The 26,576-nt window shown below is 48.3% G+C and overlaps 10 protein-coding genes across 10 annotated transcripts; 6 read left to right on the top strand and 4 right to left on the bottom strand.

Annotated features, from left to right (window-relative positions):
* Positions 1–301: 301 nt before the first annotated feature.
* Positions 302–4,541, bottom strand: K444DRAFT_608558 (uncharacterized protein). The gene is made up of 2 exons (XM_024879408.1): positions 4,327–4,541; positions 302–4,200 (listed from the first exon to the last, which is right to left on the bottom strand). Exons 1-2 carry the CDS (start codon positions 4,436–4,438, stop codon positions 530–532), a joined length of 3,783 nt encoding a protein of 1,260 aa, XP_024741782.1. The 5' UTR covers positions 4,439–4,541; the 3' UTR covers positions 302–529.
* Positions 4,542–4,850: 309 nt separating this feature from the next.
* On the bottom strand, positions 4,851–6,330 carry K444DRAFT_608557 (low temperature viability protein). The gene has a single exon (XM_024879407.1). The coding sequence runs from the start codon at positions 6,246–6,248 to the stop codon at positions 5,022–5,024; it is 1,227 nt and encodes a 408-aa protein (XP_024741781.1). The 5' UTR covers positions 6,249–6,330; the 3' UTR covers positions 4,851–5,021.
* Positions 6,331–6,515: 185 nt separating this feature from the next.
* K444DRAFT_519681 (P-loop containing nucleoside triphosphate hydrolase protein) lies at positions 6,516–8,670 on the top strand (the record flags this gene model as incomplete). Its single annotated transcript, XM_024873979.1, has 4 exons — positions 6,516–6,559; positions 6,607–6,703; positions 6,755–7,688; positions 7,736–8,670. The coding sequence occupies 4 exons, from the start codon at positions 6,516–6,518 to the stop codon at positions 8,668–8,670; spliced, it is 2,010 nt and encodes a 669-aa protein (XP_024741780.1).
* Positions 8,671–9,094: 424 nt separating this feature from the next.
* K444DRAFT_608554 (uncharacterized protein) lies at positions 9,095–10,355 on the top strand. The gene is made up of 3 exons (XM_024879406.1): positions 9,095–9,654; positions 9,715–9,925; positions 9,990–10,355. The coding sequence occupies exons 1-3, from the start codon at positions 9,527–9,529 to the stop codon at positions 10,137–10,139; spliced, it is 489 nt and encodes a 162-aa protein (XP_024741779.1). The 5' UTR covers positions 9,095–9,526; the 3' UTR covers positions 10,140–10,355.
* Positions 10,356–10,376: 21 nt separating this feature from the next.
* Positions 10,377–12,439, top strand: K444DRAFT_208012 (acyl-CoA dehydrogenase NM domain-like protein). The gene is made up of 5 exons (XM_024871059.1): positions 10,377–10,803; positions 10,855–10,931; positions 11,011–11,440; positions 11,488–11,805; positions 11,852–12,439. The coding sequence occupies exons 1-5, from the start codon at positions 10,780–10,782 to the stop codon at positions 12,350–12,352; spliced, it is 1,350 nt and encodes a 449-aa protein (XP_024741778.1). The 5' UTR covers positions 10,377–10,779; the 3' UTR covers positions 12,353–12,439.
* Positions 12,440–13,357: 918 nt separating this feature from the next.
* K444DRAFT_582408 (uncharacterized protein) lies at positions 13,358–13,847 on the top strand (the record flags this gene model as incomplete). The annotated part of the gene is made up of 3 exons (XM_024877793.1): positions 13,358–13,497; positions 13,569–13,658; positions 13,715–13,847. 3 exons carry the CDS (start codon positions 13,358–13,360, stop codon positions 13,845–13,847), a joined length of 363 nt encoding a protein of 120 aa, XP_024741777.1.
* A 417-nt stretch (positions 13,848–14,264) lies between these two features.
* K444DRAFT_640620 (GTP-binding protein) lies at positions 14,265–15,700 on the bottom strand (the record flags this gene model as incomplete). Its single annotated transcript, XM_024884514.1, has 5 exons — positions 14,265–14,850; positions 14,912–15,343; positions 15,392–15,416; positions 15,593–15,621; positions 15,672–15,700. 5 exons carry the CDS (start codon positions 15,698–15,700, stop codon positions 14,265–14,267), a joined length of 1,101 nt encoding a protein of 366 aa, XP_024741776.1.
* Positions 15,701–16,646: 946 nt separating this feature from the next.
* Positions 16,647–17,210, bottom strand: K444DRAFT_625503 (uncharacterized protein; the record flags this gene model as incomplete). Its single annotated transcript, XM_024882535.1, has 1 exon — positions 16,647–17,210. One exon carries the CDS (start codon positions 17,208–17,210, stop codon positions 16,647–16,649), a length of 564 nt encoding a protein of 187 aa, XP_024741775.1.
* Positions 17,211–22,939: 5,729 nt separating this feature from the next.
* K444DRAFT_482388 (uncharacterized protein) lies at positions 22,940–24,719 on the top strand (the record flags this gene model as incomplete). Its single annotated transcript, XM_024873023.1, has 2 exons — positions 22,940–23,227; positions 23,277–24,719. Coding segments are annotated over 2 exons (1,731 nt in total), but the record flags the coding sequence as incomplete, so codon positions are not given.
* Positions 24,720–26,111: 1,392 nt separating this feature from the next.
* K444DRAFT_625500 (uncharacterized protein) lies at positions 26,112–26,560 on the top strand (the record flags this gene model as incomplete). Its single annotated transcript, XM_024882534.1, has 2 exons — positions 26,112–26,366; positions 26,468–26,560. 2 exons carry the CDS (start codon positions 26,112–26,114, stop codon positions 26,558–26,560), a joined length of 348 nt encoding a protein of 115 aa, XP_024741773.1.
* Positions 26,561–26,576: the final 16 nt, after the last annotated feature.

The raw sequence follows: 26,576 nt of genomic DNA, 5'->3' as shown, positions 1-26,576 counted from the left end.
TTCCTTGTCGTCCTTGTGGAGTAGAGTTGTCGAATTCTGCATTGGACTCGGAATATTTTGAGAGCTCTGCTTAATTTTTACCCACGCTAAAATTTGATAGTGGAGGAAGCTGGGCTAGCTCCAAAACGGCCTAGCCGCGCCCCATATCCGCACGTGATGATATTAAACCCCTGTCGATTTCCAGGGCATGTTCGCGTCATACAGCAAGGTAAGTCGGCACTGAAGGATGTTTATATGAAAACCGCAATACATCTTCCCGAATGTTCGGGTCACACATGCTGTTTGTAAAATTCCCAAGACTGAGGCGGACACATTAAATTCGGGAGCATTTCTGAAGATCATAGCCCCTTTCACGGAGCGGTGTTCTCATTCTCCTACCCAAGCAGAGGGGTATCATCCGCTATATACAAATTCCAAACGCCTTAAACGCCTTTCTGATGGTTTTCTTCCTTAAAACTCCGCTGTCAAATGCTGCTGACAGATGTTACCAAGCTTCCCATAAACGCCGCCAAATGCTATTTCGTTACAATCAAGATATACTCCGACTTGCTGTTTCCATCTCGATTTCCTTCCTATACCACTTCGCGCCTTCGTCCATCTGTTCCCTGACCCTCTTCGCTCTTTCAAAGAGTTCTTCATCATCATCCATGAAAGCTCGCTTCTGCCGGGCCTTCTTCTCCTCCGAAACAAAAGCCTTTGCTTTTATCTTCAACTCCTTCAAATCTTCCCGATCGTTCCCATTAACCAACTTCTGCGTTTGGGTCGCAAATTTCACTGGGACACTTCTCGCCACGGGCTGGGGTTTAAATGGCTGTGGCGTAGCTGATTTCTGGACACCATCAAAAGACCGCTTCTGATGTATGATGTTCTTAGCCACTGAATTCGCAAGTGGTGTTCCATCTGGCAGAGTTGTAATGCCCCTTGCCTTCAGCCGAAAATAATCAGTTTGAACTCCGCTGACTTGTCGTCGACCCTCTTCTTGTGCACCATAATTCGCCATAAGGTGTATCCGGGAGTCTCCATTCAGGTAGGATGGGTCGGAGAGTAGCGATCGACGCAGTGGGTTGTCTGACTTTCCACGTTTGTGTCGATTCGCGGTCGAAGCGATGCTGGTCGAAGATCGTTCCGAGCGCTGTCTCTTGAGGGAGGGTTCGGGATTCTCGGCTCTTACTATCGAACGGATCTCGTGCTGCGGATCGTGAACACCATTCAAGACGCCTGTAGCCTGTAATAAGCTCTCCAAGCTTTCTCTCCGACGGTTGTTAGAGGCTTTGAAATCCTCGACAATGTTGGCTGATTTGGCTGCTTTTGATGCCTTCATACTCTCTGCCATTTCGCGGCGCGCTTGTCGAGCTTCTCTCCCCTTTCTCTTCATCCATAATCGTTGTGCCAACTCCCGCCATCTGTACCCGTATTTGGTGGCTAGAGAGCGGTACCTGAAACGATCGGCATCCACTCGAGCCATATCATCGGCCTCCTGAGCGGCTCGTTCAGCCTCTTGCTCCATGAATGACTGCATAGTTTGGCGTAGAATTTCTTCAACCTGGAAGGCAGTAAACTGGTCTATAAGGCCGTCTTCTCCAAGAGTCATCCATTTTGAGAGAGTATCATATCCCTTTGATCGGTCGATAGGTGCAGGCGGTTTCGTGCCGAACAAAGGGTTAGCTTCGCTAGCCGCACCTTCAAAGACACTGAGTTTTGGAGGAGATGTCGAAACTGTGTCGGAATTTGCAGGAGGCTGTTGGGTGAACGAGAAACCCTTTGGCGGTGTCGTTATTGTATTTGATTCGTGAAGGGGCGCTGGAGTTAATGGCTTTTGGGTGAACGAGAACGCTGGTGGTGTTGTCCTTGTCATTGATTCTCCGGGAGGCTGTTGATTCGATGGCTCTTGGGTGAATGAGAACACCGGTGGCGTTGTCCTTGTCATTGATGCTTGAGAAGGCTGTTGAGTAAATGAAACCACCGTTGGCGTTGTCGTTGTCGTTGATGCTTGAGAAGGCTGTTGAGTAAATGAAACCACCGGTGACTTTGTCGTTGGTAGATTTTCAAATATTGAAACGGATTCCGGCTTTGGTGGCGTTGGCTGGGCTTCTGACGAATTTTCAGAAGCATCCGGGGCGAAAAAAGCATTGCTAAAGCTTGCACGACTTCCCATCCGCTCGAAGATGGACTTCGGTGCGCTGTCTTGGACAGGTGCTGGTTGATCCGCGGCAGGATTTGGAACAACCTCTGAAGCTTCTTCCAAATTTGGCACTCGCTCAGGCAAAGGTTGTGCTGGTGTTGAGTAGTCCTTCACAAATAGCCCTTCCTCCTCCTCCTCCTCCTCCTCCTCCTCCGCTTCAGCTTCATCTCCATCTTCTGGTACAGACTCATCGAAAACAGTGCTGTCAATGACCTGACTTAGAGAATTATTTCCTCTCTTCCATTCAACAATGTTTTCTGAGTGTGTCTGCTTCAACTTTGGCCAGGGATCTGAGACCTCAGTGACCTCAAATGACAAGTACTCCTCGCCATCAATTTCGTCTGTCCGGAGGCCATGGGCTTCTAGAAAAGGGGCAACCTCTTCCTCAGTATCAAAGCGTAAATATGTGTTTAATCTCGACATGGTCCAATCTTTGGTCTGATCCCGTTGCTTGCGATACGAACCTAGAATGGTCTTCAAGGCGGACTTTCGGACGTCGTTGAAGTATATTTCTGCGAAGCAAGCAAGTGTGTATGATATCTTCCGGTCCTCGGTGATGGTGAAGAATCTTGAGAATCCGTTCTGAGCGAGATTGTTTGTTGAATGAGGTTTTAAAGGTCCGTGTAGTTCCCAGGTATTCTGAAGAGCTTCAACAAGTTCGATGGCAATCTTGATGTCCTCCGACTCATTCCAAAACTTGTATCCCCACGTCTGTACTGTATCTAGGATCCCAGGATCGTGGCTATTGAAGAGCACGTAATAAGCCCGGAACTCTGCCTCGTTTTCGCATGGAACTCGCTGGGCTTTGCAATCCTCATATGTATGGACCAAAGATAACAGGGCTTTGCCAAGTTGCTCGAGTTCTTGTTGTTCAGAAAATTTGTCCGAGCTCAGGTTCTCCTTCGACATTTGATGTAGAGCCGTGACGTGGAATCGAGTGATGTGCTCTAAACAGTAGACTTGGTCGACGAGTTCCGTGGGTGTCATTGAAGAATGGAAGACAAAGTCTCGGCGAATAGCACGCGTTCGATCCCAAAGGAAGCTGTGAACGTCTGGAAGTTCGTGATTGTCGAGAATATCGTGGAAGAGGTGGTCAACAGTTCTCCTCAATGCCGTTACGGTCCTGATGTCACTTGGTAATGGGGCATCCTGGCCAGCAGCGGATCTGGCCAAAGCTTTGACCATTTTGGTTTGAGAAGGAAGGCTTCCCTCTCTTTCGTTTGGGTCGATTCTTAGGTCCATTATTCGGGATACTCTTTCGAAATCAGGGCACATATCTTCGCAAGTGCCTTTGAATTCGAGTGCTTCGCTAAGCTTTTTGGGCTTGTCTGGATCGTCCAAGAGGCCAGCTCGTATGAGGGCGGCACGCGCCTGAGTCCGGTAGGCTTTGTAGTCATTGTGCAACTTGATCATTGTTGGATCGTTGTATTTCGCGCCGATTTGTGCTGCAGGCCAGGCTGGGGCAAATATCCTCTCTCTCGACAGTACATGGTGGATCTTTTCTGCTAATGTACCGTGTATATCTGGAACTCTCGAGGTTGTGGGCTTCCCGGGTGAACTGGTAATATTCATGCCGTTGCCGGGCCTCGACTGCTTTGAGAAATTTGAATCTGTCGAGCTGTTGATTGAATTTTTGGCTGTGCGCTGTGATCCAAACGGTGACGAGAATGCTGGAGCAGGAGGATTGGCCACAGGGTTTGGCGCAAAAGGATTTGTTGCTGGTTTCGGCGCAAAAGGGTTGTATGCAGAGGTGCTCGGTGATCCGAAGGGCGACGCGGTCGCCATAGCTTTTGGCGCAAAGGGATTTGTGATTGCTGGTGCTGCCGCGAAAGGGTTTGGTTTTGGCTCTGTAGGATCGAGGCGGACTGTCCTATCATTCTGTCCTCCACCTCGAGAAGATCCTCTGCCGCCTCGTCCGTTGAGCATCGTGCCGTTTTGACCCCTCTGTATTCGCTTCGCAGCATTCTCGGCCCTCTCCTGCTCGAAAGGATTTGGGGAATTGGGACCCGATGACGTGCCTGTGCGTTTGTACTTTGAGTATCTGTTCTTAGAATTTCTGCCCCGATAGTTCGTACGGTATGTGTTGGAGCTATCGTGCATTGCCCGAGAACCAGTAGGGATTGGAGATTCATGCTTGGACTTACTGGAGGAGCTTGAAGCTCCTCGACTCGTCGAACCTTGACCTCTTGATCGATTTGAAGAACGGTTTGGCGTGAACCCGCGCGCGTTGCGGGAGCTACTGCCTCGGAGCAGCATCGTTCTTGTTGTTGATCATGAGGAGGAGGTTTGAGGACGAGAAGAGGAGACCATGTAGAAGAATTCCGCCGTAAAAGTGGATGGGAGTCGAGCTATTGTGACGTTCTTTGTTTACTATTGTGCAGATGCAACAATCTGATCACAATGCTGGGATTTTTAACTAACCCTAATTTAGCCGATTTCTGCCGCACATTGTACACCGCCTCTGGAAAGGGACATTGTTGGAGCCAGGGCGAGTACCATTCATGGTAGTAGAATTATTTTCGTCTTATCGAATATGCTCTTACCTGGTGATTGTTGCGTGGTGGGGGGAATATAAAGCCGCAGAAGGTGAGAGCAGGACTTAAATCGATTGAAATTCAAATTCCGGCTGAAGACTAAGAGCGGGTGCGAGAAAAAGTGCCAAGAATATGCGAATTATATATCTCTGGAGCATGCGATCAATATTATTCTCAATTCAGCTAAGGCGAATAACTACAAACTAGCTCCGGTCCCAAATCTCCAAGTACCACGGTATCTTTAACCACACAGTACGCCATCCTATGCTATTCTGCCTCTCTGAACGCCCAGAACACTGACAGCATCATGCCTTTTGACTGCGAATTCTTGCTGGTCCAAGACCTTTACGAACCTCATCGAGTTGCTCCATTCCACTCTGGTACTTCCCTTTCTTCACATGTTTCTTCCCACTCATAGTGTAATTGCTCAAGAAATCATCTATGATGCTGTCAAAGTCACCTCTGACAGGTCCTTGGACGCTCGAAACGGTGGAAGATGCAGCAGAGACAGAGGCCATGTCGTCGAAATCCTCATTGTACTGTTCCTCGATCTTCTCGAACCTTGCATCTAAAGTAGTGAGACCCTCAGTGCGAAACATTGAGGACGAGGTCATTGAGTAGCTCGATGGATTGGTCAAAGCACCTTTTCTCTTCCTCCGTCGGCCACCATTTGTTGTAGTAGTCATGATCGAAGACTGTAGATCCGATTGGAAGGGTGCCATGGGCGTGGCCTTAGCCTTCTGGTCCTTCTTGAATTTACTGAAATCCTCCATCCACGAACCATCACCATGATCCTCACGTTCATCGTCGACCATTTCCGCTGTGAGCTCAGGGGCGTCCTTGTATTCCTTTGCCGGCTTAGCTGTGTCATCTGATTCCCAACCACCATCCTCGTCGTCCCAGGCACCTTGCTCAAATTCAACCTCCTCAACCTCCTCTCCATCCTTGGCCAGCTCTCCGAAGATATCCTCATCCTCATCGACATAGGCTTCGTCCTCTAGGGCCTCAAGAACCTCCCTTATTCGCGGATCCATATCTGGTTGGAAGCCTGCTAGGGCATCTGGAATATTTTGTTGTGCCTGGTATGTTACTTTTCTCAAGTTCTTCGACGGTAATATCTCCTCATCTAGCAACGGACCCGTCCGATCCTCAAGATTTGCATCCTTCAATGCATCTTCAAGGGATTGTTTGCCTTTGCCCTTATTCTTTGGCGCTGGTGCCTCCACGAAGTATGCCTCTCCTGAGCCAGAGCCCAAGTCGCGCATATGCTGCATGTAATCGTACTCGGAATCGTCGTAGTAGATGCCATAGTTCGCAGCCTCGCCCTCGTTTTCTCTTATCTTCTCCACATCGGAGCCAAGTTCGGACGCAAGATCGTCGAGTTTCTTGACTTTGTTCGAGTTCGGGAGGGGCGTAGGGTTCAGGACCATAGCAGACGCCGACTCATCGTGAATCAAAGGATCCGTCTGCGGGCGATGAACGAGAGTGAAATGCGTCGCAGTTTTCTTATCGATCCACTTCTTTCGAGGCATTTTGACGGTATTTTCGTGGTTTGGAGTGTCGAAAGAAGGCTCGGAGGATTTTGAGGACGATTCAAAAAAAAAAACCAAAAATTGGTGGGGTCGAACCAAGCGATCCAAAATTTCGTCACTTTGGATTTGCCTCGTCGATGCTCGATAATCAACCCCACCTCACAACAATAGACAATACAAACACGACCAGGAGGGTGCAGTTCAGACGAATCTGAGGCCTTCTCTCTCACAGCATTACGCGAACCATATCAACCTACCGTAATCATCATGGTTCTCGCAAAATCCAAGAATGCCGTTGGGCTGGGAAACAGGTTTGATTGTTCCAGCATGATTACCGACGTTTGCTAATGAAATACAGTTTGATGAATGATCGATTTGGAAAAGGCAAAGGCACAGATCGTAAGAAGGTCACATCTGCAGGAATCCACAGAATAAACCATGCCACTGGAGAGACTGTAAGTTTTAGTCCGGTCAGGGTTTCGCAGAGGACTAACGGCAGGCAATAGTATGTTACGAACGAGCGAAAAGAGGCCAGTTGGGTCAAAATGCGATCAGTTACTGAGCAGGCTGCTCTCGACGAGTTCTTGTCTACGGCAGAGCTGGCTGGCACCGATTTCACGGCCGAAAAGATGAACAACGTTAAGATTATTCATACCGATCAGAAGAATCCATACCTGTTATCTGCGGCAGAAGAGCGAGCAGCAGTTGGAAAGCAAAAGGCACACAAAGATAGGCTTACGGTGCCAAGGAGACCTCACTGGGATTCCACTACCACTCCCGAACAGCTGGACCGGATGGAGCGAGATAGTCTGTTAGAGTGGCGCAGAGGTTTAGCAGAATTGCAGGAAAACAACGATTTACTCATAACACCCTTTGAACGAAACCTGGAGGTTTGGAGACAATTATGGAGAGTTATTGAGAGATCTGATCTCGTGGTACAGATTGTTGATGCCAGAAATCCGCTATTGTTCCGGTCTGAGGATTTGGAGAGATACGTGAAGGATGTGGATCCGAGGAAAGAGAACCTTTTACTAGTTAACAAGGCGGATATGTTGACTTTGGAACAACGAAAGGCATGGGCCGATCATTTCCAGGAAGCTGGGATATCGTACAAGTTCTTCTCCGCCAGTCTAGCAAAAGAACTGAACGAAGCTCGTGATCTAGAGGAGGAGTCTGAGGAGGATGAAGATGAGGTCCAACAGAAGGCCGAAGCATCAGCATCAAAATTGGCAGAGAAGGCCAAAGCTTTGAACATGAGCGAGGACGAAGAAGATGAGGGCGAGGAAGATAGTGAAGCGGAAGAGAGAGAGGAAAACGATGAGGAAGATGATCAAGCCGATGGAGAGTCATTTGAGGAGGGTGGAGAAGATGAAGGCACCAGAATATTAACGGTAGAAGAGCTGGAAGATTTGTTCTTACTCCATGCTCCCGACAACCTTGGTAAGTTCTGAAACCAGAAATGCTTGGAGACTTGCTAACAACACCAGATGCCGATTCTGAGAACTCGAGAAAGACTCAAATTGGTTTAGTTGGGTATCCCAACGTAGGAAAGTCATCTACCATTAACGCTTTGATCGGAGCAAAGAAGGTGTCGGTTTCTTCAACGCCAGGAAAAACGAAGCATTTTCAGACAATTCATCTCAGCGAGAGGGTGTTGTTGTGTGACTGTCCTGGTCTCGTGTTCCCAAATTTTGCAACAACAAAGGCAGAACTTGTTTGCAACGGTATTCTCCCAATTGATCAGCTCAGAGAGTTTACAGGTCCAGCTGGTCTTGTTGCCAAACGGATACCACAAGTTTTCCTAGAAGCTTTGTACGGAATGAAGATCATAACGAGACCTCTCGAAGAAGGCGGAACAGGAATACCAACAGCAGAGGAAGTTCTGAATGCGTATGCGAAAGCGAGAGGATTCACAAGAACTGGCCAAGGACAACCTGATGAATCCAGGGCAGCACGGTATATCTTGAAGGATTATGTCAATGGCAAACTTCTCTTCTGCCAACCACCTCCATCAGACATCGACCCAATAGAGTTCAATCGAGAGCTTTACGATGAAGGTCATCTGCCGGAGAAGAGACGACTTGCTTTGGCGGCCATGGACTCTTCAATGGAGGATCACACTTTAGTGCCCGATTCGGACATGGTACCATTTGAGCAAGGTCCGAAATCGAAGAAGCTTGACAACGCCTTCTTCGCGCAAGGACAAGGAAACTCAGCACATTTACGAATGCCGTTCAATCACAAGTACTCCCAACAGGGGACTGCCAGCGGCAAGCAGTTATCAGGCCGAAAGCAGAAGACTTTGATCGCATTGGAGAAGGACCTGGATCCCAACGACATCAAGATGCTAACGAGTAAGAAACATTTCAAGCATGGCGCCAAAGGCAATGGGAAACGGCGGGCGGATTATTTTGCGGATTGAGGAATTTGTGATCGGTATTGGTGATGGCGGCTAACGGGTCACACTTTGGGGTCCATGCGGCTTTCTATTGGATAGCACGGGTTGTGATAGAGGGTACCAGTGCATGAGCAGGAGTTTACAAAATCGGACCCCTCCAGTCACGGATCGACGAGGAACTTACATCGAATTGCTTGCATTCATTGCATTATGTCGTGTCACGGTCATGGCCAACTTTTGAGGTTTTCGGTCGCTCTCGGCCCCGTTTCCCCTGCATATTCTTGCAGGAACCCGCCCCAAGCGACATTAACTAACATGTACCTCCACACACCATTGATGACGCTTTGCTTATTACTACCAATAGCAATGAGGAATTTGTTCCCTCGAATCCTTCAATGCTGTTGGTTATGTTTCAAGAAGTCATCACATCACTCTGCTATATAAATATGCTTCGTCTCCGGACTCTTGCTGACATGTCCCAACATTTACAAGAGAATTAGGCTCACTGCGTTCCGGGCTGACCGGCCACTCCGTCACGTCGTCATATGGCCCCCTGCAATTAGATATTTTGAGATTTTGTTGAAGTCGTGAAGGAGCAGAAACTGTACCACCTTCCTCAACTAGCTGTTTGCTTTTCCTTTGCCAGGAACATAAAGTAGCCGGAGTAAGTGAACTGCAAATTCAAGTGAATGCTGCAGGGTAGAGTCATACGGGGAGGGTAAATACTGCATTTGAAAGAGACTCATAGTGTATGTAAGGAGGACTTGCCCAAACTTTGAAGCTTCACGCTCCACTTCTGACCGACGATACCCTCAAGCACGACTCCATCAACACCTCAGAGCAACATCTTCAAGACTCATTCAGCAACAAATTATTCACTATGCTCTCAATCAATCTTTTCACCCTGCTGCTTGTCGCCTTCCAAACACACCTGTCTCTCGCCGTTCCAGTCGAAGGTCCAGTTGAAGCTCTCAAACCACGCACTTCTCTCCACACCTGTGCTGTCTTGTAAGAGAAACCCCTTCATATACGCTTCGAAAGATACAATGCTGACACTTAAGGCGTTAGTGCTCAACGCTGGTTCGACAACTCCTTCGACCTTCAAGCCTTCGGCTATAACTGGACAGCAGATGGTGTATTCCAAGGCATTGCCAAAGCAGATATTGAGACTACTGGCTTGCCCGCAGGCACCGTCTTCACTACTCCGAATAAAATTGGCTCTTACCAGTTCACTGCCATTAATACGGCCAATCCTGCTGTTGTCAATGGCCAGGTCAATGTAGGTTAAAACTCCGCTCCGAAGAGAGAGGTATGAATAAGAGGAGCTGATGGGAATTTTGTAGTGGAATGACCCTGGCAAGTTGAGCTTCATTTGGGGAACGACGGAGTTTGATACGTTTAGCCCGGGCAATACTTGTGTCACTATTGCTGTGGGCTTCTCGCCGTACGGCTACGCAACAAACTACACTTGTCCGTTCCAATGCGACTCTTGAGCTTGTGTTTCGCAAATTGAAGTAGCTTTGCGGGCAGACAGTCTGAAGAACTTTTCACTACTGGGCCAGAATGGATTTTTGGGTTAGGAACGGTCTTCTGATAGCTCTGGTTTTGAGAGTCGCTGACTGAATGGACTCAGAAAGGGCCAAGGCTGGAGTCTGGCTTTGGTAGCTTTTATATCTCAAGATCTCCTGGCAATACAAAGACTTCTTCACGTAACTGAGTTTGTCCTTCAGTGAAACTTCAGATTAGAGATATCTTATGATGCTCCCCACTGAAACGCAAAGAGAGAACGTCGAGCCTCGGTGCCCGAGGATACGGAAAGACGTTTCATTCAAAAAGAGGAGTAACAACTGATATTGAACGACTCCTTGTATTATATCGACGTTTGATTGATATCTTTGGTGCAGAGAACGCTTCATAAAATGGGGGAATTGGACCTCGGCCAAAACCCCTGTCACGAACCGAAAGCCCCGGTTGCAGCTGTGGAGAAGCTGGTGGTGAGCTAAAAGACAACCAGAACCTCATCTTAACTCTCTCCCTCAACAACTCTTTTTTATTTTCTGCCTACTTGGTTCTCTCTAATTAAAACGTACATCCACGATATTACGACTTTAAAGAGAGAAAAAAGCAGCAATCATGTCTGACAAGATTCCCATCATTGTAAGCTTCTCACTCCTGCCCCGCCCGATTGATCACTAATACTATCCCCAGGCAACTGGCAGAGTCAGCGAGCATGCGAAGAAGACTTTGGATATCGTAAAAAGATTCGTTGAGGAGAGATGTATTCCGTGAGTTCCAATTTCTTCCTTTCCATTCAGTTCGGCGACCCCGCCCCTCCGTAAGCAAATATTAACTGACCATTTGCAGGGCCGACCCCGTCTTCTCAGCACAAATCGACCAAGGCGGCGCTGATCGATGGGACCACCACCCCTCCGTAATCGACGACCTCAAGACAGAAGCCAAGAAGCTCGGACTATGGAACATGTTCCTGGCCAAGGGCCACTACAAAGAATCGCCTGGCTTCACAAACCTCGAGTACGGATTGATGGCAGAGCAGCTCGGCAAGTCGAGAACTGCTTCCGAGGCTGTCAATTGCGCTGCTCCGGATACGGGGAATATGGAAGTGCTGGCCAAGTACGGGAATGAGGCGCAGAAGAAGCAGTGGTTGCAGCCGTTGTTGGATGGGCATATTCGCTCGGCGTTCTTGATGACTGAACCGGATGTTGCTTCTTCTGATGCTACCAATATTCAGTTGGGCATGAAGAAAGATGGAAATGATTGGATTTTGAATGGACAGGTCAGTACTGTTTACACCGACGAAAAAGTCATCCTAATATCTGGCAGAAATGGTGGTCAAGTGGCGCAGGTGACCCACGATGCAAGATTTATATTGTTATGGGCAAGAGTGATCCAGGAAACAAGGACCCATACAAGCAGCAATCAGTCATTTTAGTGCCGGCCGATACTCCGGGTATTAAGATCGAGAGAATGTTGTCCGTTTACGGCTACGATGATGCTCCTCACGGACATGGTCATATTAGCTTTAAGAACGTTCGTGTCCCAGCTAGCAACATGGTTCTTGGCCCTGGCCGAGGATTCGAGATCATTCAAGGTCGTCTTGGTCCCGGACGTATTCATCACGCTATGCGTACTATTGGTGCTGTAAGTCTAAACACTCTCAATGTCCCAACTCTGCTGACACACTCAGGCCGAGAAAGCCCTTGACTGGATGCTCATGCGCATCAACGACCCAAAGAAAACTCCATTTGGCAAGCAATTAAAGGAACACGGCGTCATCCTCGAATGGGTTGCAAAGTCCCGTATCGAAATTGACGCAGCAAGACTCGTTGTCCTCAACGCCGCCATCAAGATTGACGAACTCGGGGCAAAGGGCGCTCTCAAGGAGATAGCCGAAGCCAAGGTCCTCGTACCCCAGATGGCACTGACTGTTATCGACCGTGCGGTGCAATCCTTCGGAGGAGCTGGTGTTTGCCAAGACACCCCTCTTGCAAACATGTGGGCTCAAATCCGGACATTGAGATTAGCTGATGGGCCAGATGAGGTCCACTTGCAGCAAATGGGCAAAAATGAGAATAAGAGAGGTCAAGAAGTCACCGCGAACATTCTCAAGCAAGCAGAGACTACCAAGCAGATGTTCGCGAAGTATAATGTCAGCTTGGCGCATATTGGGCCCAAGTCGAAGCTTTAGATGTTGGCATAATTTCGTCGTACCAGCTTATCAAAAATAAATTGGACAGACTTGAAAGGAATCTGTCAATTTTTCGCTTCCAAGAATTCATGTAAAAGGTCCATGACCATCCTCACAGTGAGGATGAATTCATCAAATCCCAGGATCTTCAGATTCGGAGTATCAATAGAAAAATGTTCGGCCTGTCTATAGATCAGCGAATGTGCTTAGCGGCTCAAGGACAATGTTCTCACCTCTTGTCTGATATCCGATTGCTGCTCGCCAAGAAATGCGTCTCCCTAATCGCAGCAATCTGTCAACAACAGCACCGTTCCAAAGAAAACACTTTAATGTCCCAAATGGCTCTGAACAATAAGTGTAATATGGAATGAAACCCTCTCTTTGGAATCACTAAGTGGCAGATTGATGAGGCAAAAACTCACGTCAGAATCCAGCTCGCTTGGCCAAATTTTTTTTAAAAAAAATAGAACGGTAGAGACGACAGGGAAGTTGCAAAAAAGATAAAATTCAATTAGAAACCATTTTGCAAAAGTGGCAAAAGAAATCCGTTAGGATCCAGAAACTTGGCTTGCCCTCAGTTTACTGTGGCCGAACACTCTTCTAGACCATACCCATGCGAATCCTATCACTTTGGAGCAAGTGGGTTCAGATAAGGGTGCTACATACACTTGATTATTGGAGTGTGTTCCGACTAACGTCCGCGACTGGAGATGTTCTGCACCAGAAAAGTGTATTTTGAGATATGAAAAGTCATGTTGAAAGCGAGCTGAATCGTGATCTTCTATCGCTTCACTCAAGAGTGGGGAGCGGCCAGTGATGCGGTTGCTCGGCAACGTCCCTCGCTGTTGACGAAAAGATTCCTTCACGAATTCCACCCAACCACAATCACATCTCAACTTCTCACGAATCATCCAAACACACCAATTCTCTCCGACGCTCCTAAAATAAGATAGCACAAATACAGCAATCGCAAAAGAACAAAAACAATTCACATTTCGATTCGATATGTCTTCTACCGTCCTTGCTGATCGGGACGTCAACACGAGCGGTGCGGGTGCGAACGCTGCACAGCAGGAGGCCAAGGCAGATGTAAAGAGCATGGAGTATCATCGTCAGGTGTTGCAATCAAAGCTTGATGAGGGAAAGTATGTTGACTTCCTGTTCAAACCACGATTCGTTGAATTTGGGAGACTATGGCTGACTGGGTGCGAAACAGCGGCAAGCAAGCATACATCTCTCCATCCGATACCATCATGTCGCCGTGCACTGCCAAGCTGAGCGCTTACCGAAGTAAGCAAGTTGGGAAGTAAGTCATAATCTAATGAAGATTTGCTGGACAGAGAGACTGACTGGATACAACAGGGCAAAGCCACGATCTCTTTTCGCAAAGGCATCGGCCAAGGGCCTCGCTGCGGGCAACGGGAACATGTTCGGCGCACAAATCAACACTGAGAAGGCTACGAGCGAGGGGGATTTGAAGATGAATGGACAATAACCTAACTCACTTCGACGCAGGGGGATAGACGGGAGTGGTGTATGAATACTCAATCATGGATGGACGACGATTCGAACATCCACATAGGACAGACGACAACAAATTTCCTTTCTTCATTTCGACTCCCAAAAAATGGGAGTATCAGTATTACCATAATGGAATACCATAACGATATCAGCTCTTCGACTTCACAATGGGGTTGATGGGCGTACGCTATAGCAATGATGAGGTTTGTAGACTGCATTTGTCGATGGCATTGGGTAGTGGAGTTCTGGTATTCGCATGCTCGTTGTTAGGATTACACTGATTGGACAATGGGCGGAAATAATGACTCTCTACGATGCTCATGTTCCATGCTATGTGATTCTTCTCGTCACAGGACCCGGGACGCTCAAACTCCATCCTCTCTCCACAACCTCACGCCCTCCAATTACTGACAATTGATACGACGTCTTCGTCAGCAACCATATGTGACAAACCCACCCTCTGCGGCACATGCCTCGCACTTGCACCCCAAACCAACGCATACTTAAACGTATCCTTCAACGTCCTATGAATCTGATCACAAACATCCTCAATCGTGCTTTTATTCCTCACAATCAAGGCCTCGCCGAAATCCGGATCTACCCCCTTCCTCTTCGTATAAATCCTGATTAACCTCAGTTCCTCCCAACACCGCTCCACCACATCCTGAATACCCAGATCCAACTCGCAAGACATCACACATGTATTTGGCTCCCGTGCTAACTTATCCAGGAAGTCGAGCGATACCGAATCGATCTTGTTGTAGACGTAGAGACACTTGATGTATTTCCGATGATCTTTCATGATAACGTCGATGAAGTCGTCGACCGTAACATTCTCGTCTCGAACCAGGACTTCGCAGTTCAGCATCTTGTAATCCCGGAGGATATTATAGACCATTTTCTGATCGATATTCTTCGGCGGGACTTGGAACGTGACTTTCACGCCTCCAGCAGTTTTCTGCTTTAGGTAGATATTCCTGTTGCATCATTTTAGTCCCCATTGGGGTGCTAGAAACAGGTAAGAGAGGGGATTCGTACGGCGGTTCCCTATTCAACCTAATCCCCACCGCCTCCAACTCCGCCTCCAGCAACGCCCTCTGCTCCGCCTTCTTTGTAGCATCCAAAATCATCAAGATCAAATCGCTCGTCTTCGCCGCACTAATCACCTGCCTGCCTCTTCCCTTCCCCTCCGCAGCCCCCTCGATAATACCCGGCAAATCCAGAATCTGGATCTCAGCGCCGCCATACTCGAGAACACCAGGGATCGCGGTGAGAGTCGTGAAAGAGTAGGCTGCTACTTCGGACTTGGTTTTGGTGATCTTGGAAAGGAAGGTAGATTTTCCTACTGATGGGAAGCCGACAAGTGCGATTCGGGCGTCACCGGATTTCGAGACATCGAAGCCGGCTCCACCGCCGCCCCCTGCGCCGGGGCCGGGCTCGAGGAGCTGGGCGCGGTAGCGGGCGAGTTTTCTGATGGATTCGTGGGTGAAGGATATTTGGAGAGAGTAGGGAGCTTACCCTTTTAAGAGACCAAGATGATATTCTGTTGTAGTAAATAGCAGCCACGTGTGGCAAAGAGTTTTGGTGATGAAGCATACCAGTTGCCTTATTTTCTATGATTTAGTAAGTAAGCTGCTGATACATTGGAAGAGTTCTGAGGGTGGGATATATATAACTCAACAGGCCCTGGGGTATGGAGGGGCAAGGAGGGGAACTCACTCTGTGTTCTCCTCATCTCCTCCTCAATCCTGCCGAACCTTCAGCTTATCACTCTCACCCATCCTCGCCATTTACTTACTCCTTGATTTTCTCCGTAATGTTCACCATCTTTGCGATATTTCACGCGTTACCACACCTCACAAAAGTTCCGTTGATGAGAGAAATTTCGGGCTTGAATTTGGCTTGAAATGGGATATCAAGGCGGTGTGAAGCGGCAGAATCGGAGGCTAAGCCTTTTTGGGTGGTGGGGTAACCTCCAATGTGACGTCTCTTCGACGTCTCTCCCAGCTTTCTTCGCTCATCGTAAGATTTATTTTTCGGATCATGGCTCCTCTCACCTTCCAGTGAAGCTTGGAAAATTGATCAAGGTATGTACAAGGAAGCTCCAAATTTTATGAGTTCAACTCCACTGTTTCACCTCAATATCCGGGCGAGTTGGGATATCCAAGGCGTTCTCCCTTCTATATCTAAGAGTTGCCGATATGCTGACTTCCATTCTATTCTGTAATTTTTGCTACTCTTGTTATCTTTTTGTCGGCCTGCCAGCGTAGCCAGCTATACCTCACTCTGCACACTACCGGGAACAGCTGCAAGAGTATCTCGTAGAAATGGAGGAAAATTCATTGTTCAATTCACACAAAGTCACTTGCAAATTTAAAGATCATGTTTTTCGGTTTGTCATAAAATAAATTGTCTTATGTATTTGCTTGCTCTCTCGAAATGCTGGAAAGTGGTCTTGCGGTCATGCAGATTAAGAAAATTGGTTGGAGAGGAGGACTGGTGGCTGGTCTGCAGTGGACGGCGAGTTGTGGAGGATTCAGTTGTACCCACCGAGTCCTTCCTCTGTCTTTCCAGTGGGTGTAGACACGGCCCCAGCATCTGCAGATGGCGTAAGCGTCATAAAAGTAAACGTCTCTGTTGTCGCCGGCAAGAGTGTTGTGGTACCTCCCGCTGTGTTAGTAGCGATCTCTTCAGAGTAGGTGGGCAACCGTTGTCATCGCGACGGGAACCATGCCCGAAGTATTGATAAGAGTGGGTGTTGTTTCAGGCGGGGTCATTCCGGCTGAGGAATGAATTCATCGTCGCAGAACGGCATCATGGCTGCGCATGGGACATTTTGGGGACCCGTCGATTCCCATTGGCAGTGCATCATGAAAAGCACCTGGGTGCACTGGGGGTTGTTGGCGAAGACAGAGGCGTTCCTCGCTGGAATCGGATGGGTGTGGTTGTCGTACTTTGCGTGGCAGACATCCCAGACGAGCTGGAAGCAGGAATTGACTTGGGTCATAGAGAGGAGAGCAGTGCAGTTTCCATTGGGGGTGGTACAATCTGTGCTATTCCACAAGTCCATACCAGTGATACCGAGGACAGGGGTCGTGCCGCTGTAAAAGGGTGCAAGTTTATCATTTAGTGCTTTCTCCTGGCCTAGGGCGACCCCGAGGGCGATCATAGCAGCCATGAAGACGACAGCGACTCCAAGAAGAACGCGGTTGTAGACTTTGAAGCCATTTCGCGGCTTGAAGAACTCGATCCCGCGCCCACCTCCTCTCTGTGCAACCCCCGGCTGGCCTGTCGACATGTTTCCGAGGGGAATATCTTGGTAAGAGGGTGGAGCCATCTTTGCGTTGTTTGATAGTATCTGGGAATGGGTTGTATCTCCTTGATCGAGAACGATTTCTCTGGTATAGGAGGCTTACCGTTGAGTGTGTGAGACTGTGTGTTCCTTCTGTCTTGTAAAGCACGGTGACGATGAAAAAAAGCAGAAGACTGCCAGCGACTCCGTGTTTATGGACCGAACTCCAAAGCTGCTCCTTGGAACTGTTTGTCTCAGAAGTTCTGAAAATTTGTGGTCATAAATATTCCCCCCACCAACTGTCTTTGTTCCTGGCCTGAAGAAAATTTAGGTTCTTTTATGCCTCCTTGGCTGTTCGACTATTTCATTGTTCACAACATCAACTTTGTGCCTATGCAAGGGATTCTTGGTCATTGTTTCAAGTCCTTACATTGCTTTGTAGTAGACTTACCACTGTTCGATGCCTTGCCCGCTCTACCAACCAACGCATATCAGTATGAGCTCAACCAATGAATTGAAGGTTGCACTCAAGTTCTGGTCTGGGCTAAAAATAATTGCGGGTAATAACAATCTCACTTGCTTGACTGTATTTCTTCGAAGCTGCATTCCATTCATGATATCCTACAAGCGCCAGAGAAGCAAGTCCCGAACGCCGAAGATAGATACCTTATCAAGCTGTGAAACCCAACTTCCCGAACAAAGTATCCATCGCGACCCATTGTCTACCGCACTTGTCCAGGTACTTCTCCACAACCCCTTGCAACGTAGCGAATCTCACTCTATTATGCTCTGCCAATGCCGTCACCCGTTCTAGGAATTATCAGCACGAACGCAACTAAATACCAGAGATTTATCTTACCTTTCTCCATCCCCTTAGCTGCAGTTTTTGCCTTCTCCACATCAAACAGAGTTGCAAAATACAGCAGTTGGTTGTACATCATCTTCTCGGTATACTCGTAGTGCATTTTCCCGAGACATCCTCGTCCAAGTCCATTCGGGCCAAGGCACCTGTGACCATAGACACTCATCTGTCTTGTTCGATTGCCACAAGCTTGATCGTCACAAACAAGCCATCCTTCATAGTACTTGCTTGTCTGCTTTCGAATTTGATGCTCAAGTTGGGCCATCACAGAGAGGTTAGACAAAGCATGCCCACAGCGGCAAGTGATACCTGCTGGAGAGCTGATCTCGAGACTGCCCACGAGTCCTTCAAAGTCAAAAGTACCTTTGCAGGCTCGACAGCGTAGAGTAAGACGATAAGCATCTTTGAACCGGACAGAGTCATCGATCTGACTTTCGAGAGGATTGATTTCTGTTTCATTGCCACCGTTCGAGGAGTTATTGTTAATGCTGTACTTGCGAACGTCAAGACCGAGGCAATCAGCAAGGCGAACAGTATCAGTGCCCGAAATATTCGCGCAGAGACGCTCAACGGGAGGAAAGATCTGTTTGTACAAGTACCACTCGACGTCAGGTGAAAGTCCTGAATCTGCCTTTGCGACATCTTGTGGGGTGTAAGAGCGTTTTGCAGCGGCTTCAGAGGTTGTCTTGCCGTCGCCAGTTACGATATACGCAATGACATCGTCTTTCCGCACAGTCTTGCCTCTTGAAAGTTCCCGTAAAGCGACTTGAACCTGTGGCATGCTGTCTGCATTGGGATAGTCTTTTGGCGCCTTTCCGAGTTTCGTATAAATCGTGTACTTGTGGGTCGGAACCTCACCCTCACGCATCTTGGTCGAGATTTCGCGGAGATACTCATGAATACGAGTAATGACGACCTCGGATTCGTCTCCAGAGAGAATCTCGTTTAATAGCTTCGAAGAAACCTCCTTGGAAAGGTTGCAGTATTCTCGTCTTTTCATGTCAAGACCCTTAACTTCCATCTTGTCCACGAATTTGCCCTCGACTTGAACAAGGTTGATTGCTGCGTATTTCTTCTTAGCTTGCAGCAGGATGCGCCTGAAAACGTTGTCAATGTCGATTTCCAGGAGCTTGTACCGGTCATTGACGGCTTTCTTGAATTCGTTTCCAACCTTCAGCGCGTCTTCCACATTGTCCACGTTGGCATTGATCATAACCGAGTCAGTGTCTCCGTAGATGACTTGAAGTGAGTTACTCTCAGCAAGGTCTTTCGTGCTTCGAAGGATCTCACGACCCTTGTAGGTTGTGAGAACGGCCAGGGGCCGGGCGTAGAATCTGGACCTGGTGTAACCAAGACATCCGTACATCGAATTGGCAGTCAGCTTCAGAGCCAGTTGTTTGATGTCCCAAGTTGCCAGTTGCTCAGTAGTAGCATGCTTGTCTTTCATCAAGCTCTTTACTTGTCGTCTACGGCTGACCAAAGTGGCAATAAGTCTGGGTAGGACGCCGAGTTCCTGGTTTGTTGGCACTTCCGGTACTTGTTCTTCATCGTCGGACTGGGAGAAATCAGCATTTTCGCTCACAAGCACTCTACATTCCAGATGACTTACCAACTGAGTTCGGTCTACCGTTGTGAAGCAGATGTTGAATTCCTGGATGATACTTGGGTACAGGGAGTTGAAGTCCATGACCAAAACGAACTTGTCGTAAAGACCCTTTTCCGGCTCGAAAACAAGCCCGCCCTTGTACTTGTCCTTCTTCTTTACATCGCCGCTCTCCTCGTCGAGGTTCTCTTCCTCAATTTGCTGCTTGCCTTTGAAAACAGCCTTGTCGGGACAGATGTATTTGTTTCTGTGAAACTCGTGAAGTAAAATGTACTCGTTTCGCTCCGCGCGAGTACCCGTCAAGGTACGGGCCCAGGAATTCCCAGCAAGGTTGGTCAAAACCTTGGTCAAAGGAAGCAGCTGCACTTTCAAAGCCAAAGCAGCGATGTAGAATGTGTCTGCCTCGGAGTGAGTGACAAAGTCCATGAGACCGTCCTTGGTAGTAGCCCAGGTTTTCAGTGCCGTTTCGCCATCGATATCACGTCGACTTGTACCAGGCAGATAAATACTGCACATCTCGGTAAGACTCCAAGATGTACATTTTGACATAGCAGATTTGCCGGCGTCGTTCGCCAGATCGCACAAGAGCCGTCCTGAGAGTAGTGATCGCTCAGCAAAAAAATTACCTCCCATCTTGCCCATGGAACTTGGCCATGTTGTGCGTTTAAATCGGCCAATTCTGGACCATTGAGGAGTTTTCTTAGCTTGTAGACGGCTCAGTAAGATACTGAAATCGACACCTTCAAGTTGGTGGCCAATCAAGACGTCTGGGTCGACCAGATTCAGCTGTGCAAGGAAGAAACTCAATATTTCCTGCTCTTGCTTGACAACCTTCACCTCTCCTCTCGCTCTCTTCTTCACCTCTATTTCAAATCCAATTGGGAAGCTTGATGCAAGAGGCCGGATTATCGTAAAAGATTGGCATGGCAGCTTCTCTGGGTCCGTCGTATCGGTAAGGGAGATGTTACGATAGACTCGTGCGCTGATTGACAAAATTTCTTGTTTGTTGTCCTTGACATTGAGTATGGTTCGCAAAGCAATACTCATGAGTGTGAGTGGCGGCGCTTCCAAGTTGTCGGAGTCGCTCAAAGGATTGATTGAACTGGGTGTTGAGACTTGAACCTCCAACTTGCAGTGGGAAGAGTTGTTGAGGACTCCAAATTCAGCATCTTCAATGCTCAGCCAGCATGGACCCATAATATTCTTCCACAGAACAAATTGCTCAAACAATGGAGTGTTTGTGCCAAAAACGTGAGAGAATGTGGATCCAGTCTGATGTTCATTTTGAAGCTGGGGTTCTTGAAAGGATTAGCTCTGTCCGGAACAAAAAGGGGGGTAGTCTTACTCGAGTATGGGTAGAAAAGCTTCAGGTAGTCGCCTTCCCTAGGTATGTCGGGAAGCTCGAAAGCGTACTTTCTTGTGCACGGCTTGATCTTGTGCATTCCGACACGCAATTTAGTCATCAACTCGTCAACCTCTTCGTATACATCCTTCATGTCAACTTCTTCCGAGGTGTCACGTCCGTGCTTTTGGTGGTATTGTCGAGGAAGAAAGAACAATTTCCTCAATATGTTGTCCACTTTCACGAAACAACTGACAAAGCCACCAGTCTTCTTGTTTTGAACCTTTCCAAAGAGGCACAGGCTTCCGTTGATTTCTGTGTAGTCGGTCCAGAACATTCGGAGACTTCCATCTTCTTCAATAGCATCGTTATAGTCAAGTTTTCCAAAACTCATCGTTTCCGAAGCTTGGCTGCTGTTTACCACGTTCAACTTGTCCGTGACATCGTTCCAGGCAGAGGCATCGACATCGTGCGCAGGTGGTCGAGTCGGAGAAGAGCTGACAGGGGAAGGGTATGCTTCAACCTTCTTGATTTTTGGTACAGGCCGAGTGCCATTCAAGTTAACACTTGCGGTGATAATACTATCAGCTTGAGCCACTTCCATCATGTCCTCCTCGTCGTCATCTTCAGCCTTCACAGCAACATGAGACTTCCGCTTCACAGCTTTGGCAATCGGAGATGATGGTTGAGGGTCATCCATGGGCATATCACCATCGTCCATGCCGTCCATGAAGCCATCATCACCATAATCTTGCTCAGTCGGTGGTGTTGTGGGGGCTCTGTTATCAACCAATTTCGCTTTCTTGGTCGCGTGGCGCTGGACTTCTTCAATGGAGGGAGATAAGGCGCGAGTCCTTCGCTTGTTTTGAACTTTACGTCCTCTTGCGGGTTGTGAAATCGGCCGAGGGACATTGGTGTCAACTTCGCCGAGAAGATCTGCTAGGAAGTCGTCGTCTGCTTTTGTTTTGACGGGCTATTGTATTTTTAGATGCCATACTTGTAAAGCAGGGTCGTGGCATACCTTGGCCTTATGTTGAGCTACTACGGGACCTTTCGTGAAATAATTACTGATCCCCTTGTCCATGCTCTCCTTCTTTGCCTTTTCCTCTTCGCGTTTCCGTTTTGCTTAAACCGCGTTAGCCATGGTACGCAATAGGTGTTAAAATGTTGTTCCACTCACCGATCTTGCCCGACTTGCCCTTGGTGGGCAATTCCTCGCTCTCAGAGCCATAGTCTGGTTGTCGATCCCACTCCTCACGGCCATCATCCGCGTACCCCTCACCGTTGTCATCAATGACGAAGTCATCCTGATTCAGACGATCCCGAACCACTTTTTTGTATCCATCCTCGTCAACTTCCTCGTACAAATCAGCTTCCTGGTGGACTTGATAAGTGTCGAGGCGCTTTTTGCCGGATTCTCGAAGAGCGCGTAGTTCCGCGAACTTTGCTCGAGCAGAAGCAGCTTTCGACATGTTAGAGAATAGAAGACGATGTCTGTTATGACATGCTTTGGAGAAAGTTGAACTAGAAAGTCGGAAGTTATGTATGAAGAAGTTTGGAGGTCGGGGACGCGAGACGTGGTGGTCAACGCGCGACCGTTCGCGCTGTACGCGAACCCCTGTCGCGTTTGAGGTGCTAATCGATAAAAGGGTTAGCTCTTTAATGTCTGGATGCCTGATTTCGGTGGCAATATATTGTCACCTCGAAAAAATATTCACGAGATGAAAGACTTCATCTCTCGAAATCTTGCAATGTTGACATGCCAGGCTTGCGTAAGGCAATATTTACAAACTTTTGTTAGAGACTTGCATCAAGTCTCTATCTCCTCAAGGAGTAAACCCACACATAGTGTCTCTAGAAGATCCGCTCGAAGCTACACCTCATTTGCAGCGAAGGAGAAGCTCAAACCAGATTCATCCGGGCACCGCAACAAAGTCGGAGACGGCCCCACTTCGAATACGAATGCTAGACAGGAATGGATTGAGTCCAGAGGTGTCAGGCCTGCTTGGAGGGAGAAAGCAGGGGTGGCATCCAGCATCGATCGAGAAACTGCCCAGGAGCTCAAACACTTGCAGGACCCCCTTAAGCTGGCCGATTTTATACGAAGAAAACTTCAGCAAGGCAATTTCGAAGACGCGCAGAAGTTTGTGCGAGCTGCAAGCAAACATTCACAATGCATCGTCAGCTGGAATCATTTGATCTCTTGGCAGCTGAGCAAAGGCTCCCTGAAAGCGGCTCTCAAGACCTACAACGAGGTATACGCTCCTCTACGACTATGACCTCCAACTGACATGGGATGTTTAGATGAAGAAGCGGGCACAGTTCCCTGACGGACACACTTATTCTATAATTTTCAACGGCTGCTCAATGCATCCTTCCCCCGATCACGCACTGGGCAAAGCGTTACCAATATACCATTCGATGAGTAGCGAGAAGTCGCCAATCAAGCCGACTGTGGTACACGTTAATGCCCTTCTTAAACTGTGCGCGCGAGCGCTGAATACGGAGGCCTTACTCGCAATTGTTGCTGAGATGCCATCCAAAGGAGTTGGGTCTCCAAACAATCTGACCTATACGACCGTTTTCAATGCATTACGCTTCTTTGCTACTGGTGGTATGCGAGACACTCATACACCCATGCTGAAAAGGCAGAATAGCGAGAAAGCAATGTTAGAAGCGCGCCACATATGGGTTGAGATAACGAAACGATGGGCCCAAGGAGATATATTTCTCGATGAAGAACTGGTGTCCGCGTTCGGTCGTCTTTTGCTTCTGGGAGGCCGGCGGGATATAGATGACATTTTGTCTTTGATTGAGCAGACTATGAACATTCCCCGCCAAGTTCCACGACTAGGCACTGCAGCTCGTAAAGCGGTCGACCCTCTAGCCTCCACACCAAAAATTGCTCCAGACACTGAAGGGGAGACTACTTCAGATAGCCCGGCACTTGAGCAACCTAATGGAGATCCTCAACCAGAAATCGCAGTGGTTGATCTCTTTCAACCAGTCAAGGCTCCTGCTAGTCCAGGCCGACGGCGTGGCGTTTTCGCAAAACCAGGGCAGAATTCACTCTCACTAGTCTTGGAAGCACTACTTGGACTGAAACTGAAAGAGGCAGCACAAAAGTATTGGCAGGTTTTCACGACCCAGCATAGTGTCCAGCCAGACCTTGAGAACTTTCATGCTTATCTTCGCATCCTCCGCGTAGCAAGGGCAAGCAACGAGGCAACCAACGTTTTACAAAGCATTCCCATGCAAGACTTGAAGTACTCCACCTTCCGCATTGCAATGGCTGCTTGCCGGCGGGATAAACTCAACAGGAACGCCTTTGCAAATGGAGGAAGACTTCTTGATCTGATGCAAACAGCGCTCAGAGAACCTGACATACCATTTCTCGAAGACTACCTAGAACTCGCCATCACTGCACCTGCATATTCGAAGAAGGTTTCCTCAAGCGGCAAGAATGAATGGTCCAGCCTCGAACAAGGGAAACAGATCCAGCGAGCTCTGGAGCGCCTCAATCCTTCATTGCTGAACCTCAAAGCTATGCTCCACTTTGAGGATCCTCGGCTTGCAGAGAAGACCCCGCATGAAAGAAATAAACTCGTCGATTCCATCCTCTCTCTAACCAGAAGGATGATTTCGAGCTACGACCTTCTCGTGCACAAAGCCTTCGTCCCCCGAGACTTCCACGGAGCTCTCAAGGAACAACGCGGAAAACTCTCCGCTTTCGTGGCCCGACATAAGATATTGAAAACCGCCGAGCAGGACAGGTCGAAGTGGAAAAGAGATAATGCATTCAACTGGTCGGCAGACGCACTAGCACTTATGGCAAGTCCAGAAGCAATACCGAGCTTCGAGGTATCTGAGAAAGCCACTCCGCCAACAACCCTCCCGAAAAAGCGCGGTTTTGCCACCAAAGCCCTCTCTCTCAAATCCAAAACCCCACAACGCAACCGGGCATAGCCGAAGAGAGGAGCCATAAACGAAATCCGCGCTGCAGCCGCCGCCTTTGGTGAGAAGGATAAAAATCAGGAGGCCCGTGATCTGAACTTCAAGGAGCAGAAGGCAGCTGCATAAATACCCTTGGTGGCTTTCGGACCAAGTGCTGAAAAACATAATCGTTTGCTATTGGAATGAGGAAGGAAACTCTCTCAGAGTTAAGCTTGGGAATAAAAGCGTGTGGTCGTCCGGTTCGGCGACAAGAGACGTGCCCTGATGGCTTCCAGATGTAGATCGTTGAAGACGCCAGACGCATGTTGGACGGGAGCGGGGAAGCATTTGAACGAAGATGTAGCCTTGTAAAACCATAGTACGGTGGGGACGAGCTCACGAAGTCAAGACGACTTGGCTGCCATTCTGGAACCCCTGGGGTTTAAGATCTGTTTATAATATAGAAGAGAAGACGACCATGTACAACACCCTGAATGAAGAATTCATCAGCACCACTCCACTATCATCGGAAAGCATTCTCTATCGCAGGCATGTACCAAAATTGTCCATTGTTGTTCATATATATATAGACAAAATAAAGTCTTATAACATTCAACTCATATTGTTCAACATGATCCTAGTACAACTACGTCTTGAAATATCTCGTGCTCTCATCTGAATTCGCCAAAAGAGGGCTAGTCACCATCTTCACCAAGCGAACATTCACAACGTATCTCGCCTCTGACTCCCCAGAAAATCTCCACCACCTCATCCAACCCATTCATCAAAACAATGGAAGACTCAGACGGCCTCCCGATCTTCGCGTTTCAAGATCTGGACTACATCCCCTCCGGCTTTAGCGGTGTTCTAGCACCATACATTGAAACAACCACGGGGACAATGCGCGCAGCGGCAACGCTCATGCGACTCGGCCTCAGTGGAGATCAAGATGGAAAAGAGAAAGGACTGTCTTCAAATCATCAACAGGTTGTATGTGACCTTGGCTGCGGCGATGGGTATTTTCGTACAGATACCTCATTCATTCCCCTGTCCGGCTTCCTCCCTTACGCCATCAGTTGCCCTTCCCATGCTGCTGCCACGCATCGGTACAGGAACAAAGCCCAAAGGAACTATGCATAATTGGGAAAAAATATTTCTAACACATGAGCCTAAGTAATCAGCCTCCTAACACACATCACCTTCCTCATGCCCCTCGCCCTCCCGCTTGGCATTGGAATCGACCACTCCCCCGCCCTCATCGCAACCGCCGGCATCCAATCCACACTCCAGAACGTCAACGCCTCATGGCTGACCTACGACTTCAACGACGATCGCGAGGATCTCGTTAGCCAACTCATTAATGGTCATCAAGTGACGCATGTGTTTGTGTACCTTGTGCCGAAACAGTTGGCGCTTCTGACGGTGAGGGCGATTTTGACGAAATTGGCTGGAAGTGGCGTTGTAAGTGCTGTACTTTTATTGGATTGTTGAGCTTTCCTTTTGGTTATTTTGGTATTCTTGAAACAAGCAAGGAGATTGAGCAATGCTGACTTCGCATATAGGTTGTGTGCTGCCATAAGTTCTATCCGGAGTATCTCACGCCAGCAAGGCGAGATACTTTGATGGAGTTGGTGGTCTATGACGAGACGAGTTGAAGAGGATAATTCATCC

Source organism: Hyaloscypha bicolor, assembly GCF_002865645.1.
Source record: "Hyaloscypha bicolor E unplaced genomic scaffold K444scaffold_17, whole genome shotgun sequence".
NCBI classification, from domain to species: domain Eukaryota; kingdom Fungi; phylum Ascomycota; class Leotiomycetes; order Helotiales; family Hyaloscyphaceae; genus Hyaloscypha; species Hyaloscypha bicolor.
Note: the sequence above shows the minus strand (reverse complement) of the source record. Positions and strands in the feature narration are given on the sequence as shown.